General features: G+C 34.3%; 1 protein-coding gene across 3 annotated transcripts in view; it reads left to right on the top strand.

Annotated features, from left to right (window-relative positions):
* The first annotated feature begins 2,242 nt into the window (after nucleotides 1–2,242).
* LOC126756504 (uncharacterized) overlaps nucleotides 2,243–20,325 on the top strand; it is a 61,656-nt gene continuing 43,573 nt past the window's right edge. For 2 of the 3 annotated variants that reach the window (XM_050469598.1, XM_050469602.1), the window contains exon 1: nucleotides 18,051–18,302. In XM_050469598.1, the coding sequence (XP_050325555.1) occupies nucleotides 18,065–18,302 (238 nt within the window). In that variant the 5' untranslated portion in view covers nucleotides 18,051–18,064. Of the gene's footprint in view, nucleotides 2,360–18,050; nucleotides 18,303–20,325 lie in introns of those variants that run through there. The other variant, XM_050469600.1, reaches the window with a different exon arrangement.

Here is a 20,325-nt window from a genome sequence, read left to right as displayed (position 1 = left end):
ACATTATTTCTCAAGTAATTTTGACAGCTGGTTACGCATTGTGAATGATCTACATTAGAAGAGCAAGAGAGAATAAAGAAAGAAAACAAACTTTGTGCGTAATATGTATGTGTGTATGTGTATGGTAACATAAATATCTTCATTGAGATTTAAGAAATGTTGTTGATGATTGGTAGGTTTTATACAACATTTCAAAATGGAATATACTTCATAATAATGATTTCAACTAATTTAGGATGAATTTGACGATTACTTCGAATTTCCTTCAAGAAACAAGTGTTGATTTGATGTTTCTTCGCAAAACCAGGTTTGTCATATTCACATTTTACTGAAAAAAAGTATTAAAAATTAGTACTAGATTTCTTGAGAGCTGCGTACTAGCACAAGTAAATTTATCGCAGGAAAGTTTCTTGACCGTTTCTTAAGCGTTTTTTATATGAAGTTTTTACGTTTCTTGAGAGCTGCGTACTAAGCTTAAACAAACACAGCCGTAGAAAACTCACCACCAGGGATACATTTTATACATAACAACTCACTACTTCCAAAATATCTGATTATCAGTAAATCGATGTTTTAAGGACGAAATATGACACACTATGACATTTAAAGCATCCATTAATAAAAATATACCATATATAAATCATTTTTTATTAAATAACAATATATCTAGTTTTTGCTTCTTATTTACAACCTCAATATATACAGCACTGCGCTGCTACCACTGAAAATCCAAGATGGTCGCTATTCACCCCTCAGAAAGCTACCACGAAAAGGTTTTCTACTGTATTATACTGTGTACAAAATTCGATGTGCACCTTTTCGTTATGTTATGTTCTCTGAGTAGGGATGGAAAGATTGTTTACATAATCGATTCTCGCTTCCGATTATTTTTTTATATCTTTCGATTCTAAGAATCGATTAATCGAGCACAAGAATCGATTCTCTCGATTTTAATCGATTTTAAATTAAAAGGACAAAAATTTATTTATTAAATCACAAGGCATAAATTGAATGAGTAATTCAAAACGATTAAACAAAACACAAAAATAGTTAAAAACAATTATATTTTTTTGTTTATAAATAATGCACCAAGAACATTACATTTCATATACAATTTTTTTAAATAATTCAAGTTGTTTAAACAAGTTTAATAAAATAAGTTTTTAAATAAATTTAAAATATTTGATTAAGCTAGACGTACTATTACTATATTTGAATTGCTTTCCACATTGGTGACACTGGACATTCGACCCGTTGTTTATTTTTTTAAAGTAAATCCATACAGCGCTAGGCGCCATTTTAATAAATTTATCGTCAAGAATTAAGAATCGTGAGTTTTCTTGTGCTCGTATGTAGTATGTATAACTTGAAACTAATCACTTAATTGATAGTAAAGTCGAATGTCAAGAATCGATTCTTAATCGACTTCGACTACTGAGATCGATTCCGAAAAATCGATTATTTTACGAGACAACTCGATTCTCGAGTAGAATCGGTCACCTCACAACATTGTCAACATTATTTATGTAAAAATCAAATAAAATTAATAAATATACAAGTCCAATTTGACTATAAATATTACTATGCACTCATACAAAAATATACTCATATCATAATTATTTTTACATGTTTTTGCAATGGAATTGCTGAGGGCAAAACGCAAAAGCATATACATACATACATACATAATTGCATCATAATTGCATACATTGCATATACACATACCTACAAGCGATTCCCTGGTCGAAAGCAAAAATTGAAACTTGAGTATGGAAATGCCGACGGCAAAACGAAATTATTTACATTCGTTGGGAGTAATATCATTGGCATATATGCATAGAATTTTTTCCTCTTCATATTCTGTATGTTCTCTGGTTGAGTATGTGAAAGAGCAAACAATGCCAACATTTCAGGGGTTGAATTTCATGGTTGTGAGGTGAATTCTCCGGTTCAAATTTTATAAATGTTCGCTGTCGTACCTGCACCTTCTCTATGTCTTTATGTTCTCTGTATTATATATTTATGTGTGTATATATGTATTTCATAAAGTTTGTGATTTTGTGCCGGTCGGTTGGTTTTCGTTCGCCCGAGTGAGTTTTTTAATAACTGTTATTTAAAAAAATGCCAAAAATTAGAAAGTGTCGTGTTCGCGGTTGCGAAAGTACCAGCGGTGGGGTCCTACGTCTGTTTAGTTTTCCAAATGAACGGGAACTGGCTGAAAAGTGGAAGGGGAATCTAAGCATTTTGCCGACTGACCACTTTCCAGCCACCAACGCGTTCGTTTGTGAGAAACATTTCACAAAAGAGGTAATTGGCACAAAAATGCTGAAGAGGAATGCTGTGCCAACCGTGAATCTGGGTAAGTGCAAATATGTACAATTTCTTTTGTATCTTCATAAAAAAAACATCACGTATGTATATGTGACATTGCATTTTTATTTTCTGCCTCACTTCTTCAATTTTTCTCGTTTCTCTATGTAAACAGTCTAATTCTACTTATTTCTGCTGCTAATTAGCAGCGAATATGGTGAATTCCTCTGTTGAAGTTATTCGGCTCTCTTAGCCTTTCAATCGAGCATCAAGTGCTGAACACATAGAGCGCGACAGACTGCAAACGACATCTCTCAACTATTAAAATAAACAAGTTCTTAGGGACACAGTTATTGAGGCAACTGCACAACTACATTATGTGGTTGTGAGGTGAATTCCTTACTATAAATCTAACAAATGTTCGCTGTCGAACCTGCACCTTCTCTATGCTTTAAGTTCTCTGATCATATCAACTAATATGATGGCATGTAAACGTATAAAAATATAAGCAAAAGGCCAACATATGTCTGTATATTTCTGAGCATAATTTTCATTGAATGCTCAGCTCTGTTCACTCGCCACTGTTAAGATTTCTCCTTCTGAGCTAGATGTGGTGAAACACGCTCATCGCATTTTGTTAGCTTTTGACAGTTCACACGCTTGTCCGTTGTTGGACCTCTCTATAAATATACGCTCTCTGTAGATAGGTTCCCTGGCAGAAATATATGTATGTATGTACATATGTAAAACCACTGGTTTCACGCGAGAATGCATAATTGTTTCATGTTCTCTGTCTGACTCGTGTGTGTGTGTTTAATTTGATTTCTTGTGGATGCACATTTAGGTGATAATTCCATTATACAATTATAAGAATATTATTTTATTTCAATTTAATTTATTATACATACTTATATATTTTATATATACACTAGAAAACCCGACGAACTCCGTTTCGCCACCAAATTGCATCGTTTTATGTAACATTTCGTTTGGTGATTAAAAGATAAAGAAAATTTTCTTTTTTGTTTTATATTTGAAAAGGAAAAATTACATTTCAGCACATCCATCATAACCTTTAGATTTTGCTGAAATACTCTGGCGATTATGTCATGGCGATCTTGCGGTTTTTGGCCCGGTTCCAACTCACGTTCAATTTCCGTCCACATCGGATTGCATGTTAACGTAATAAATAAATCCGGAGTTCCATAATTTCGCACGTACGTCATAGCGTCTTGAGCGTATTCGTGCATGTGGCGTGGGCTTCCGATATAAGATGATGGGAGAATCGTCATAAGTCCAATATTCTGAACATCACCATCTGAATGAATAGCATCACGCAAGTGTATATAGTCCTCAGATCGTAGCTTTGCCTGATTGAATCGGATGAACGCTAAACGTTCGGTCTCGACTTTGACATAAATACATGTCGACAGCAAATTGCTGGAATAGCCGACGGCACTCCAGAATGACATTCTCCGCCTCCTTCATTTGTACGAATCATCATACGATATGCATAGTAATTCATTGCGCTTAGATTTTTATTCGTTGATACGCCTGAAAATGCAAAATTAAATGAATTGTTAATGGAAACTAATAATAGCAATAATAAGTGTGTGAATATTGTACCTGTAATTGGATCGACCATCTTCAACGTGATGTCGTATCCGTCCTACCCTTGCCAATAAATGATTGGATATTGTAACGCATCGTACAAACGATGTGTCACGTTTACACGATGCATGATATTGCTTCTTCGCTGAACGACAATGTCTCGCGATTTAGTTGGTACGCCAACAATAATTGCAGCAACATCATTAACGGTTGGTGCATTGAATCTTCGGGTACAATCCGCTCTTATGACAAATTTGTGCGTATCCGATGGCATTCGTTCCAATGCTGTTTTGAACATATTAACCACAGCATTATTAGTGTGAAAAAATGCTTGTAACTGTTCAATAATTCGTCTCTTTAACTGTTGTGTTCCCTGTATATTGCACCGCACATTCAGCTGATCCACCATCGACGAAATAAAATATATTTGCAGAAATTGATGCGGTTCATCTGGTCTTGGCACCATTGAACCATGCAAATTATATATTTGTCCTTGTATCTGTAATTGCAAACAATCATTTATTGAAGTTACGGTGTAACTTCTGATCGTGTGATGGTGTAGTGTGTGGTGTATATATAGTTGTTATGTGTTGCAATTCATTTTGTTGGTGTGAGTGATCGCTAACCTTGCAAGTGGGCATAAATCCGTCTTCTCGAATGATATTAGCTCCAAAGGAAGTCATGCGAAAGCAGTTATTGTATTCAAGGATGTGTTGAAGAAAATGGTTAGAATCGGGATCACTTCCATCAAATAATGGTTTCAGTGGCTGTGGTGGTGTAAGTAATGGATCCGGATGGTTTGACTTTTCCACTTGCGCAGCACAATCCAGCACAATCCAGCCGTTTCTCTTTTGAACTTCAACGCATTGCAATATCGGCATATAGTCGTCATTTGTCCAATATCTAAATTTTCATCATTACTGTAGTTCGCAGTGGGATCATATTGGAATGCCAAGCGATTGTATGATGCCAATGATCTTCGTGTCCTCACGCGTTGTCTCAATCGGGCATTTTCTCTTGTTGAATTTTGTCTTTCTTCGCTTAAGTTCTGTGAATAAACTTGTTGCTGGCTTGTATGTCTTGTGCGGCGGCCGATGTTCCCACGTCGTCCTTTAGGGACCAGATTGGGGAATTTAACCTCAGATGCACGATCCACATAATTTACACAGTTCAACTTACCTCCTTAATGAGAAATGCCTGCTGTAGAAATTAAATGAAAATTTTCACAATTTGATTTTTTCCAATTGAAGTGATAGGAAACGAACAACTTATTTTTTTTTTACAATTTCACAGTGAACACAATACTGGTTTGTCACATGAAATTAACTAAGCAGAGAACAATGAGTAGGTGGTAAACAAAGTATCACGCACCGGCGCCATCTTCTTAAAATATTTGCTTGTAGTACATGCTATGGCAATATTACGATTCTTGCGGCGCCGCGATTTGATGGTACGGATGATAGTGGAGGTCTTAAAATTAGGATTAAAAAATGTATACACATATACCGTCCTCAGACCTATAGTTTTCGAGATATTTCACTTTAAAGTTCAAAATTTTTTTAAAACAATGCTCGTATTTCACTAAGTTTAACCCACTTTTCACACATTTTTTAATTAATATACTATATTTAATTACACTGTAGACATTCGTATATATATCAAAAATTTATATTAATTGTATATTTTTTAAGAAAATAAATATACTTTAAAACAATTTTGCACATTCGAAGATTCAAGCGATTTGTGTGTTTACATTTATGACAAATAGCAGTGTTGCCATACTTTTTGTCCTGAATATATAATCAAAAATTTGTTTTATATATGTATATATAAATATATAAATAATATACTATATAATATAATCCATATTTATATATGAATATATATATATTATTTAAAAAATATAGAAAAATATTATAATACTATATTTAGTAAATACCGGTTTTATATTGCCAATGGAAACTTTGAAATTTTCAACAAAGAAAATTTCCCGTTAGATTCCGTTAGATCTAATTCGTTGGAATTTCTTAACGGTGATTCTTTTACAATGAAGTGAAGTGGAGCGAGGTGAATTAGTGATTTCGATATTTAGAGACTTTTTCGGATTTTTGTGAAAATAATAATTAAAATGTCTCATCCGTTTTTAAATTCAAAGTTAAGGAACAACAAGGGATTCCACTCCTTCATTATGCGATAAATGCGGAGAGAAGATGCGACCAGAGGAAAAGAAAAAAGCTAAATTAAGATGGGTTTGGAGGTGCGATTCGAAGCCCACGAAGAAAAAAGGAGCGAAGGATTGCAGGCAGTGCATAAGTCCTGCTCGAAGAACATTCTTGGATGGGGTGTCAGTGTCATTTGGCTCCGAAAGAAATTCTAGCAATCATTAGCTGCTTTGTGAGCAAAATGAACGTGACGACGGTGCATGCTCAATTAACCAACTGGCGAAAGCAAATTGAGGAGCCGATATTGAGCTGCAATACTGTTGTGGATTATTACAGTTATTTAAGGGAAATTGCTGAGGTTATCTGTTCAAACGCAGAGTTTTGTCTCGGGGGAGAGGGCAAAACAGTCCAAATTTATGAAACTTTTTTAACGAAACGGAAATACAACAGAGGACGCGTAACGGGCCAAATGACAATGACGGTATTGGGACTTTTGTGCAAAGAAGACAAAATCTGTCGCTTTTTCCGCGTATCTTAAAGAGCAAGGCAGATTTGTGGCCTTTCATTAAAAAGTTTGTGCATCCCGGTACATCCCGAATTTGTACTGATGGTGGAAAGCAATACCATGGCTTAAGTAAACTTTTCGGAGACGGTAGTGAATGTTCAACCACCAATCATAGCATTGGGGAGTATGTGGAGAGGGTAAACGCAAACAATACTATTAATGACCTCGAATGTCAAAACGGTTGGTTCAAAAGTTCACTTAAAAGTCGGCGAAGCCCAAAATTATTGCATCAGTATATGGCTCTATACGACTATCGCCAAAACTTCTTAGAAAAACAATACAAAGATGACATTTGCTCGCAGATAATGCAACTTATATTGGACATACGAAAAGTTTATCCTGGGTATGTAGAAGGAAGTCTTCAGGAAGGGACGGAATTGAAAGAATTGGAAGTGCCGGCGGTAGAGTCCGAGGATTTAACGGATATTGCTCCTCAAACGAAACGGTTGCGTTACGAAACTGTAGAAGATTTGGTGGCAAATATATCTAGTGATGATGAAAATGACGCGCAAGTCATTAATGATCCTGATTTTCATTTTAAGGATTTTGTTAATTAAAATTTAATTAGGATTGACAATATTTATGTATATATCGATGCCTTACTTTCTCAACCTCGCATCTTAAAAAAGGTAACTTTTCAGGAAAGAAAAAAAACTGTTTATTTATTTACCGTCACTGTTTATGCAAAAATTGAAATGCAATTACTAAGGAATGAATTAAGGCGATGTACATAAGTAAAAATAATATATGTACTTATCTCTTTTAGTTTACGCATAAAACGATTTTTTAAGATACGAGTTTACTACATTAAAAATCATTTTCATTTTTGAAACTTGATTAAAAAGATACTCGTTTGCTGCACTTATATGTATACAACGAAGATATTTCAAAATAATTTAATGAAAACAATCTTTTGTTTGAAATGAAAGTTTTATTGTTTAGAGAATATTATAAAAAAACAGAATTCATATTAATTTATTTTAATTTAATCCTATTATTGGTATGGCAAGTTGTCATAAAATGAATGCTAGTCAGCTGGAATCACATGTTTCAAGTCTTGCAAGTCGTCATATTTTCTTTTAGAAATCGGTAGTTGCTGATTATAGAGGCCCGGTATTACTAAGTCATCATTGTGCTGCACTTGTGGTCGCAATTTACGATGAGGTAATAGTTTCCACTCTTCATCAAAACATAATTTATATTAAACTCCGTTATTTAAGGTATATTTGAGAGCTCGCAAATCAACAACGCATGGATCGCCCTTCTTAGTGCCTGGTCGAATTGACTTCAAGTAATTTATTTGAGAGAAATCGCGGAAAATCTTGTGATTTAAATAATTAACGCGATAAGGTTGCGACAATCTGGATTGGTTTATAACCATGTTAAAATCAGCTGGCACATAGAGTTCTCTTCCTTTCTTCTTCCGTTCTATGGAGGCATGTACAGAATCGCACTCCATTTGAGTGTGGCCTACTACCAAATATTTTTGTTGAATTTCTGCATGGTGAGTTATTGCATACTGTTGCAAGGCATTCGAAAGTGTCACGTTTCGATTTTGGGCACAGCACCCGTCACTGTAAATTATTATCGGTTTCGATTTATCTTCCAATTTCTCTAAAAAGTCCAACAAACAAGAAGTAAAGACATTAGAGTCCATGCCGCCTTCGGCTTCATGCCAGACATAGCAAGTAACATTTTTATCCAATTCGTTATTAATTGTGAATTGGTGCACACAGAGTTTTGTTTTGAAGTAGTTTGCTCCAGTTGAAAGTAGAGGAATTGTTTGCACTGCTTGCAAGTCTACCGTGAACATTTGAATATCGCCTTTTAAACAAAGTTCCTTGACTTCGGATTTCTCTTTCCTAGCACGCTCCTTATTTTTTATATGAATCTGATATTCAAACTCTGGGACATTTGTATGTTTTAAGCAAAGCAGATATCACATTGGTCTTTTTTGGGCTTGAATATACTTACATATATTGGCTTTGTGTACAGCGTCTTAAAAGCATTTGTACGTGGCTTTTTCAGTCTCATCAATGTTGCGATCTATCAAATATTTTTCAAAATCTTTGTAAACTTCTGCCCAAGTTTTGTACTGTACGTCGACATATTCTCTATTTGTACTTTGTCGGCAAAAATGTGGAGGCATTTTAGGCAAATTCTGTAGAAAATAGTTCACGTGATTTACTTTGGCAACGTTTGTTTTGCTTTTTATACTCTCGCAACAAAGTTGCTAAGGAGAGTATTATAGTTTTGTTCACATAACGGTTGTTTGTAAGTCCTCAAACTAAAAGAGTCAGATATAGGGTTATATATACCAAAGTGATCAGGGTGACGAGTAGAGTTGAAATCCGGATGTCCGTCTGTCCGTCCGTCCGTCCGTCCGTGCAAGCTGTAACTTAAGTAAAAATTGAGATATCATGATGAAACTTGGTACACGTATTTATTGGCTCCATAAGAAGATAAAGTTCGAAGATGGGCAAAATCGGCCCACTGCCACGCCCACAAGATGGCGAAAGCCGAAAACCTGTAAAGTGTCATAACTAAGCCATAAATAAAGATATTAAAGTGAAATTTGGCACAAAGGATCGCATTAGGGAGGGGCATATGTGGCATTTTTAGAGTCGTTTCATTCAGGCATTTCCATATACAGTTCAAAAATGGAGGAAATCGGATAATAACCACGCCCACCTCCCATACAAAGGTTATGTTGAAAATCACTAAAAGTGCGTTAACCGGCTAACAAAAAACGTCAGAAACACTAAATTTTACGAAAGAAATGGCAGAAGGAAGCTGCACCCAGGATTTTTTTAAAAATTAAAAATGGGCGTGGCGTCGCCCACTTATGGACCAAAAACCATATCTCAGGAACTACTAATCTAATTAATTTTACAGCAAAATAAAAAAATATGTAAATGACGGATAATGAAATCTCGATTATCACTTTATCATGCGAGAGTATAAAATGTTCGGTGACACCCGAACTACTTTTCTTTACCAAGCCAAGGTTGCTTGTATGTAGATTGCCAGTAACCCATTGTACACGCTCCATTCACCAAGAGACAGCGTACCCAAAAACAATTTTTTACAAACAATCTTGACCTCTCCTGATGTTTTTAAAGTGTAGACTAATGTGTTTACTCGCCGAGAAATAGTAACAGTCGTTCTTGAAGTGACCGGTCTTTGAGACACCATAGCAACGACAAACGCCTTTTTCTCTTCCCATGACAGTGATCAAAATACTTTAAATATATCCTTCCTATCTTGTTCTGTAATTTCGTTGCACTGCTTACCAAATATTTGGGCACATATTTCCGAACGGCACCGAACTTTCACAGTTCTGTCTTTTCTAATTTGCATTACTCCAGTCTCTTTTTTGCTCCTCTTAATCGATGAATATTCCCGACCTTGCATTCGCTTATGTTTTTGGCGGTTTCTAGTCCAGTTTTGCTTATCTCCTTGGCCTTTCCGTGCTCTTTTTATTTTAATGACACCGGAGGATTCATTCAACAATACTGAAGAAGATCCATTCTCAGATAGATCTGATTCAGTGCTGGGATGGTACTCGCTTTCACTTGCGGAAAAGTCGGATTCTGAGGAGAAGCCAGAGTTATCAGAACCTACTGAGAGAAAATGTCATGTTTTCTCATTCAAAATTACGTTTCCAGTTTGTTGTGTTTCTGGTTCGTGGCATTGATTCTTGATAACAAAATTACCGGTTTCAGCATCAAGAACGGCGATAGTTTTTTCAAGAATTTCTACAGGTGAACTATCTCTTGGACTTGTACCAAGATGGGTAGTCACAGACTCAATTCGAGTGCACGCAGTGCTGCAATTTACTGATGCCTCATTCATATTAAGTGCAGCTTAAGTGGAATTAAAATTCAGTTAAAACTAACACTCTTTCACACATGCCTTGTATGGCATTTTTTTTAATAATGAAAAGTAAACTCTTCTGAAATAAATATTCACCAAGCAAAAAGATAACATAAACAACTGCAATGCAATGACTAAAATTCACTTCACACTTTTTTCACTACAAGTACTACAAGGAAACGGTAAATTTTTGTTTTTGAAGCGTCGCCGACGAATAACGGGACTCCATACGTTAAAGCGCCCATACACGAGCACACAAGTGCGTTCGATCGGTATGTGTGCGCTTGCGGTTTATCGTGTATGGGCTTGTTCGCGTACCGATCCATGTTCGCGAAAATGTTTGATTTTTTACGATCGGTGCGCGAACATGTTTATCGTGTATGGCGTTGTCGGCGCACAAAATCTCATTTCTCTCGTGTCGCCGAACAGTGAAGATCGCGGACAATGGCAAGTGTTAAGGGCTTCAAAAAATCGATTTTTTTGAGGATTTTTTTGGGAGGGAAAGAAATAATTGATTCAAGCGAAATTTCTAGGCTTTATAGTTATATATTTGAACATCTTTCACAAATTTTTTGGATACGAAATCTTTGATATTCTGCCTTTGGGAAGCAATTACCCGATGCATCTCGCATGTACATTTTTCGGACGGCGGCAGGATTCCGGTCGCAATTTCTATCGGAAACAAAAAAATTCGAAGAGATTCATATTTTTTATTAATTTATCTTCTAGTTAAACTAAGAAAATTCCAAAAAAGTGTAAAATTTAAAATTTTATTAAAAATTGAATAAATAGTGGCTTTTGGCCAAAAAAATTTTACTTTATGCTGTTTAAAAATATGTTAAAACTTGACTCTTCTTAATATTTTTTTTAGTTTAAATATAAGATAATTTTATGTCAATGATAATAAACTTTGCCCTAATTCCATACGACGTTTAGTTTTTTTCTATCCTGCCCGCCAATTAAGAATAATCGTAAAAATGAAAATCACGCCTCAAAGTTTTCGCTTTTTGCATACATTACATATACATAGTGTAAGAAAAATAAAAGTTGGAATAACTTATTAACGAAATACAAAGAAATAGATAAAAGAGCTATATTAGAAATAAATTCCAAGAAATGTTCCGCTTGTCTGTCGCACATGTTAACTCTGTGAAGAACGAACGCAAAATGGATTTGTGTGTCGTGTATGGGCAAACGAATTCATACCGATCGAACGCACTTGTGTGCCCGTGTATGGGCTCTATTAAGCTGTAAATATACATAACTACACGTATTCATGCTATAGCAAAAGAAAATAAAAAGATCTTTTTGGAGAATAAGAAAACGATTAATACTCAATTAAATATACATGTATATTGAGACAAGAGTTTGACGCAGTTACGAAAACTGATTTGCATGAGATACCAAGTTTTGTATTCTTAATTTTTTTACGATAGACACAACTTATTGAGATAGGAAGTTGTTGCAGTTATGGAACAGAGAAATAGCAATCGTTTGATATGAAAATCTCAAAACCGCAATTTTTTAAGATACGAGGTTGAGAAAGTAAGGCATCGATATGTAAAATCATTATAATAAATAGAAAAAACGTATTATAGAATGCAAAGTTTTTCAGTATTTCTCTCCTTTTGATTAATATTGTAGGTGTTCGATCGACGAGGGTTATTTTTTTGAAACGCGGCCGAAGGCCGCCAGTGCAGAAAGTAGTTCGACACAAAGGAATATTATTTTTTATCTTTATTTATCAATTAACATATGTAATATACAAAAACCATTTGTACCATTTTCTTTATATACATAAGTATGTTAAACAGAAAAATTTTTAATAGTTCAGCCAAGAAGTAAGCTTTTCATGACACCTAAACACACCACATGCATATAGTCATATGGAAATGACTTCACAATGTCGATTGGTAACTTTTCAATAGCTATTTGGTCCAATATTTTATGATGATTTACATTACTTCGTGAGCGAAAATCTGCATCTGTTCTATTAGGATAGATTTCACTACGGAAAATTATCCGATGTCCAACAGATTCGCCTTTTTGAGTGCATTTTATGCCACAAAAAAAGCCAGTGTGTCCTTTAACACCCAATACATAGCATCTTGCTGGGGCATCACAAATAAAAAACCGGCAATAAATTGAAAAATGTTTACCATTGAAGTTTAAACCATGTTCTAATAAGTACATCCACAAATCGATGCAAGAATATGTTCGGGCAGAGTGCCTTACTATTTCCGCAATATGTTCCCACAACCATAACAACTGGTTCCCCATTTACATTTATTAAAATAGGCCAAGCTTGCAAATTAGAACTTTTTGCGAGTGGAAAGCCATCAATATTAATGTTGAGTTGAATTTCGGTGGAATCAAATGATTTCCTCAATAAAAAATCTGTCAGGGAGTCTTCTATGCCGTAGTGAATATACTCTCCTGTTCCCATTTTCTCTATGGGTGGAATCTTAGGAGTACGCTTTAAAGTTTGTGCTTCCTTTGGAATATCCTAACAGACTACTAGTTGCAACGGTGGAAATATTAAATTTGTCCGCCCACTCCGCTAGCTCTTTCCTAACTGAAGTGTTTGTCACGTTTAGGTTAGATTCCTCATATACGGAATCTTCACTTTCTATATCACTAAACTCATATTCCACCCTATTGGAAGTACAAGGACTTTCCTCCATAGCCGCATCTACACCTGGGATCTCCAGGCTTTTATTTTTCCCTGCTCCATCACTATCTGTGAGCAAGTCAAATATCTGCCTTTTTATTTTCTTTGTAGTATGCATTTTCTGTTCGAAATATCACAATTATAACAAATATTCATAATATTATACTTCCTTTCACTTCTATTCTCATCATCATCACGAATACGTTTTTTAATTATCAATACTTTTTGGCAGATGATTGATTGATTATTGAACGGAATGAAACGGCATGCCATATATTTGAGAAAATGATTTTTATCAATTTTAATTTATGTATAAATGGGGAACGTGCGGATAGGGGAGCTTCTCCAGAGAAGAAATATCCAAAAATAATATAAAAATAACTTTTATTTTTTAAAATATTCACGATTAAAAGTTCAAAAATTTGCACTAATAACACATGGTATTTCTCTATGTTTCACTAAATTTTTTCACGGTTTTCACTCTGTATATTTAAATATACACTCTAAACATTGAAATCAGTTCACATTTCTGTTTAATTTTGCTATATTTTACCTAAATTTATTAATTTAAAAATCACTTAGCACACTCATCGGTGAAAAGGTTAGATTGTTTACAATTATGAGGAAAACGAGCCTTGCCACATCAAATACTTATGTAGGATTTTTAACAATTTTTCTTTGTTTGTTTTTCGCGTGATTCTTTTTTCTATATTAACTATAAAAAAATACTTTCTACGTATGTATGTATATGTGTAATATGTGATTTATGTGACTGAAGTACTTTCGCGTAGTACTCCTTTCTGCGTTGGCGGCCTTCGGCCGCGCTTTAAAAAATAATCCTGGTCGTGCGAATACCCAGGGTGTCTGAAGTTCTTTCGCATAGTACTCCTTTCTGCGTTAAAATAAAAAAATGTATTGAGTTTCGTTATAAAGTGGTTATATTTTTTGGTTATCTTGCACTGATATTGAAGCAAAATTTGAGTTTTCGTTATAAAATGGTTAAATGTTGGTTATTATATCTGTTAGCGCTTTCCATTTATTTTTGATAATACGTTGTTTTGTATATTAGGTGACAATATTACTATATAATATTACTTATTTGTTTATTAAATTAAATAAAGAACATATCCATATGAATGCATAGAGGAATTTTTTGGAAAAAAGGAATTTCAGCGAATTTCCTTATTATCACATGGCAGCGCTCCATTTCGTCGTAATTTTTAGCACACACATGATGTTCACTACGAGTGCAAAATGTAATTTTTAAAATAAAGATTTTTTCGGTAAAAAAAACGGCTAAAAGTGTAAAATGTGGATTTATTTAAAAGTTTATAGTTTAATTTAATTAATTTGAAGTGAAAAATGTGAGTAAAGTGTGTTTAATGTGGTAAAATAGCTTCTTGAAATGTTCGAATTTACGGAATTTTTGAACTTTAAGGTCGAATATCTCGTAAACTAAGCGTTTGCGGTACCTATAAGCATGTATGTATATGTTTTAATCATGAGGACTTCCTCTTTCCAACGGTACCTTCAAATTTCGGGGCCAAAGAAATCGGAATTGTGCCAGCATAAGCATCACAACTCAATATGGCAGCCAAATTGGCGAAGAACAAATGTAGTAAATCTTACAATAAAAACATTTTCATTCATAAACGCAGGCGCACATTCCACAAGCGATCTTGCTTCATTCATAAAAACAGACGTCGTAACATTTCCCCGAGCATGCCGTTGCCTACAAGCGCCTTTTCGCGACCATGGCAAAAGCTAAAAACCATAAATTGAACAACTTCTGATGTTCCTCTGAAAGGAAAACTGACCACCCCGCAAACTCGCAAAACACAGAAAAATGTGCCAAATTGGCAACGTAGTTCTCGTCGATTTAAAATATTTGTCAAATCTAAAATATTTTGCCGTGGCTCGCAAAAATCAGCGTCGATATGTATGCAGCTCATACAAAAACATATGTATGTGAGTTTCGGTGATTGATTGTCCGATGCGAAAGATGCGTGCGACACTTGTTATTATGAATGTTTGTACATACATACATATGTACATATCGTCCCCTCAATATAACAATAGCGTATAATTTTTTTTGGGTTTTGAGAAAATCGAGTTTAAAGTTTTTGTAATTATCTTATTGAAGGAAATTTCTGAACATGAAATTATGCACCATTTTTTCCAATGACATTTTGACCCACTTTGTGGAAGTAGAATTTGACGAAATTTTGACCAGACATAGAATCAATGATGGAGATTCTAAATATGCAATAAAAAAAATAATGGCGTATGAGCACATACGCTATTGTTATATTGAGGGGACGATATAATGTAATATAAATGTGCCAAAAGAATAACATACATACATATGTATGTATATATGTACATATGTAGATATGATAAGAAAATAATGCGAATGTGCATCGTCGAAATAAATATAATTTATTTAAAATTATTATTTATCTAATTTTTCCCGATTTTGTAAAAAAATTAAAATTTTTACCATTTTTCTGAAAAAAATCGTTCATATGCAAAATAATCACGCATATGTGACTTTGTATTTCATTCTCGAGTGAAATGCTGAACACATTGAGCGCGACACGACATGGCAGCACGACAGTGAACTGTTAATGGCGTCATGAATCTTTCTACATGAACATTTGCAAGGAGGCAGCGACATAACAATGGCCGGCATGTACACAAGACAACATAGCTGTCCATTTTGCATGTACACAATTTCGTTGTGGCCATACTAATTAACACTTCAATGAAATTTTAGTATTTTGTTCAAAGTGAAATTTTTTATGCAAAAAATAAGAAAATAGGTAAATTTACTTGTTTTAAATTATCAATTGTTATTACAAATGATATAATAGAGCTATTTTATGCTTTTATCTGTAAAATAACTTCAGGTTTGTTAGAGCTTTGAATAATTTTACATTTTACATATTAGTGGCATCACCACTCTACCTCATCTTTCTACTGTCAACTCTACTGTCGTCCTACTGACGTTGGCAAATATAAAGATACTAGAGGACCCGTCCACGCTTCACTGTGGCTGATACATAGATAACCCTACAAGAACGATGATAATCAAATGATCAATCATATGACATTCACTAGTGACACAATTTTCTGTCACTGGCTCAGCGCAAGTTTCTATCACATTTTTAAGGGCAATATGAAAAAGTTGACAAAAACTTTTGTATACATGTGATAGTATTAATACTACTACTACCATCTATATGATTTCTATTAGTTGGTTATAACTATTAGTTAAGGAGCTATAGCATTTTTGTGAAGCAACTTGTGTTAGTTTACAAAAAAATGGATCATATAACATTTCTTTTGTTAATAAAGCATTTCTTTTTTGGGGAAAATACTGTTGAATTTGGGCTCAGGGAAATCCACCGTTGAAAAGATATTTGCTAAGCTGGAAACAGGCGAAATGAGCAAAGTAGGTGACTCGCAAGTTCATAATCCAACAACAACAACGAATAACTGATTCTGAGAAGTGTTTAAGTGCTCTCTAATCGGAATAAAGCCGAAATTTTTCGTCAGTGATAGAAATATAGCTCCATCATTTATCACTGGAGTCCAATCGACAGTCACTCTAGTGGACTGCACATGATGAACCGGTTCTCAGGCGAGGAAAAACGAAAAAGGCGGCTGGAAAGGTTATGACATCAGTCTTTTTCTATGCATGTTGTATAATACATACTCAAGACTGATTACTGAGCCAGTTATAATCCATTTCACTGTGTATTTTGAACAAATGCTTATTATTTGAAATATAATTTTTGTATTTATGAGTTGTATTAAACTTTGACATAAGTAGATAAAAGGTATCCTATGTCCTTACCCTGGTTCTAAGCTACCTCTCCACCAATTTTCAGCCAAATCGGTTCAGCCATTCTTGAGTTATAAATGGTGTAACTAACAACAACTTTCTTTTATATATGTATAAATATATATAAGTATATATGTAGATATTGAAGTTAGCGATAACGACAACTGTCGGCCTGCAGTCGTGTAGTGGTGCAGCTGTCAAAATAACTGTGTCCGTAAGAACGTGTGTATCTTAATATTTGACAGATGTCGTTTGCAGTCTGTCGCGTTCATTGTGTTCAGCACTTCAGATCAGTCGTTTTACATATATTTCTGCCAGAGAACGTGCTCATTTCTGCTAAATAGCAGCGAGAATGGTGAATTCCGTATTTCAAGTTTTTCAGCTTTATGTTCTCTGCGTGCGGCACTTGTTAATATTTGTACACATGTACATATGTACATATTTGGCTCGTATTTGCATACGTGGCAAAGAAATAACACAATTCTCTGGTTGAGAAAAAATGTTCATTGCGTATTTGTAGATATGTATGAATATGCCGACGGCAAAACGCAATTCTCTGCTTGTTTGATCCCCTCATGGAGTCATTGCATGAATTATCTAAGGAAATACATACATACATACACCTCAAAGAATTTTTCAACTGCTACTTTTTATTCATAATGAAGATAAATTTGTAAAAAATACAAAAACAAAAAGATATAAAAATATAAAATAGTGTAAAAAAATAAAAAATTACATAAATCGCATGGCATAAAATGAATCCATTCCTCGGTTAGTCAAAGCAATGTTTGATTTTTGTGAGGTGAGTTCCGTGGTTCAAGTTTTACAAAAGTTCGATATCGAACCTGCACCTTCTCTATAGCTTTGCATTCTCTGGTTTTATGTTCTCTGTATTAAATATGTACATACATACATATGTATGTATGTATGTACGCATATACTTTATAAAGTTTGTGATTTTGTGTCAGTCGGTTGGTTTTCGTTTGCTCGAGTGAGTTTTTTAATAATAGTTATTTAAAAAAATGCCAAAAATTAGAAAGTGTCGTGTTCGCGGTTGCGAAAGTACCAGCGGTGGGATACTACGTCTGTTTAGTTTTCCAAATGAACGGGAGCTGGCTGAAAAGTGGAAGGAGAATCTAAGCATTTTGCCCACTGACCACTTTCCACCCACAAACTCATTCGTTTGTGAGAAACACTTCGTAAAAGAGGCAATTGGCACAAAATTGCTCAAAAGGAATACTGTGCCAACCTTGAATCTGGGTAAGTGCAAATACATATGTATGTATGTGTGTACAATTTCCTTTTTATCTTCATAAAAAAACCATCGCGCATACTAATGTGACATTGCATTTTTATTTTCTGCCTCACATCTTCCATTTTTCTCGTTTCTGCATGTAAACAGTCGTCTTTTACTTATTTCTGCTGCTAAATAGCAGCGAATATGGTGAATTCCTCTGTTGAAGTTATTCGGCTCTCTTAGCCCTCCCATCGCGCACCATACCAAATTCAATTTGCACCTTCTCATTGTTTTAAGTTCTTTGCTTTTATGTTCTCTTTAGCAGAAATGAGTACGTTCTCTGGCAGAAACATATGTATGTAAAACAACAAGTGACATATCATTTGAAGAATTTGAGAAATATTATTTTTACCATTTGCAGGGGAAAAAATCGTTTATACGATACAAGATAATCACACATAAGTACATATGTACATACATATGTATGTATGTGACATTTGTATTTTTTCTTTAAAGCATTTCATTTTTCTCTTTGTGCATTCTCGTTAAATCAGTTGTTTTACATACAATACATACATGTATGTATATTTCTGCCAGAATACGTACTCATTTCTGCTGAATAGAAGCAAATGCGGTTCCCCTACTTCCCTACTTTAATCGATTGGACGGCTAACAGAACTGAAAAACTTCAACCGGGGAATTCCCATATTCGCTGCTATTTAGCAAACATATGTAGGTAAAAAACGACTGTTTACATAAAGAGGAACGTCCACGAAACGAAAAAATTGATAAAGTTAAGCAGAAAATAAAAATGTCACGACACATATGTATGTATGTACATACATATGTATAAGTGACAGTTTTTAATGAAGAAATATTGAATAGATATACATATGTATGTATGTATGTACGCTTTCCACAAATTTAGAATTGATAATATGCGAAATCTTAAGCAAAAAGTGATTTTCTTACCATTTGTAAAAATGTTTGCTTATTCTGGTGAAGAAGTGCAAAATATATGTATGTACATATGTATCCATTTATTGGATTATTCCTTTCATTTTTGGTCTTTTGATTTATATGTTTATATGTACATACATACATATATATATATATGTATGTATATACACGTCATAAGATCAAAGCGATAGAAAACCTCGGAATACACTTTTGTGATGAAAATACTTCTTACAATAGAGCTGTTCGGAGACGTTTTATACTTAAAGGTTTAATTTTTTAAAGAAAAACCACAGATGCCTCAAATTTAATGGACAATGCTTATTATCAATCGAAAGAACATTATTTGACATTTACTTTTTGAAGAGTATCTCTTTCAAATGTTGGCCACGACTACGTCTCAGATGGTACATCCGTTGAGTGCAATTTTCAATGACTCAATCGAGCATTTGGACTGGTAGCTGGCAAATGACACTCGTGATGTGTTATGTTATAAAGAATACTATTTTCAAAGAATACGAATATTTATTAATTGAGTTTTCCAAAGAATTGTTTGTCCAAGTGCATTTTCGCTAACGAAAATGCAACAGTTAACAGTATGGCCAACTTGTTGAAACCAAATGTCGCTGAAATCACGAGCTTAAATTTCAGACATCAAATATTCGGTTTTCAAGCCGCGATAGATTATATGAATAAATAGAAAGAAGAACAAGTAAGGAAGAGCTAAGTTCGGGTGTCACCGAACATTTTATACTCTCGCATGATAAAGTGATAATCGAGATTTCATTATGCGTCATTTACATATTTTTCAAATACCGTATTTGTGTAAAGTTTTATTCCGCTATCATCATTGGTTCCTAATGTATACATATGTATATTATACAGAGAAGGCATCAGATGAAATTCGAAATAGCGTTATATTGGAATAAGGCGTGGTTATGAACCGATTTCACCCATATTTCGTACATGTCATCAGGGTGTTAAGAAAATATTATATACCGAATTTCATTGAAATCGGTCTAGTAGTTCCTGAGATATGGTTTTTGGTCCATAAGTGGGCGAGGCCACGCCCATTTTCAATTAAAAAAA

This window comes from Bactrocera neohumeralis, chromosome 4, assembly GCF_024586455.1.
Source record: "Bactrocera neohumeralis isolate Rockhampton chromosome 4, APGP_CSIRO_Bneo_wtdbg2-racon-allhic-juicebox.fasta_v2, whole genome shotgun sequence".
Classification (NCBI taxonomy): domain Eukaryota; kingdom Metazoa; phylum Arthropoda; class Insecta; order Diptera; family Tephritidae; genus Bactrocera; species Bactrocera neohumeralis.
The sequence above is the reverse complement of the archived record's forward strand: the minus strand, read 5'-3'. Positions and strand labels throughout refer to the sequence as shown.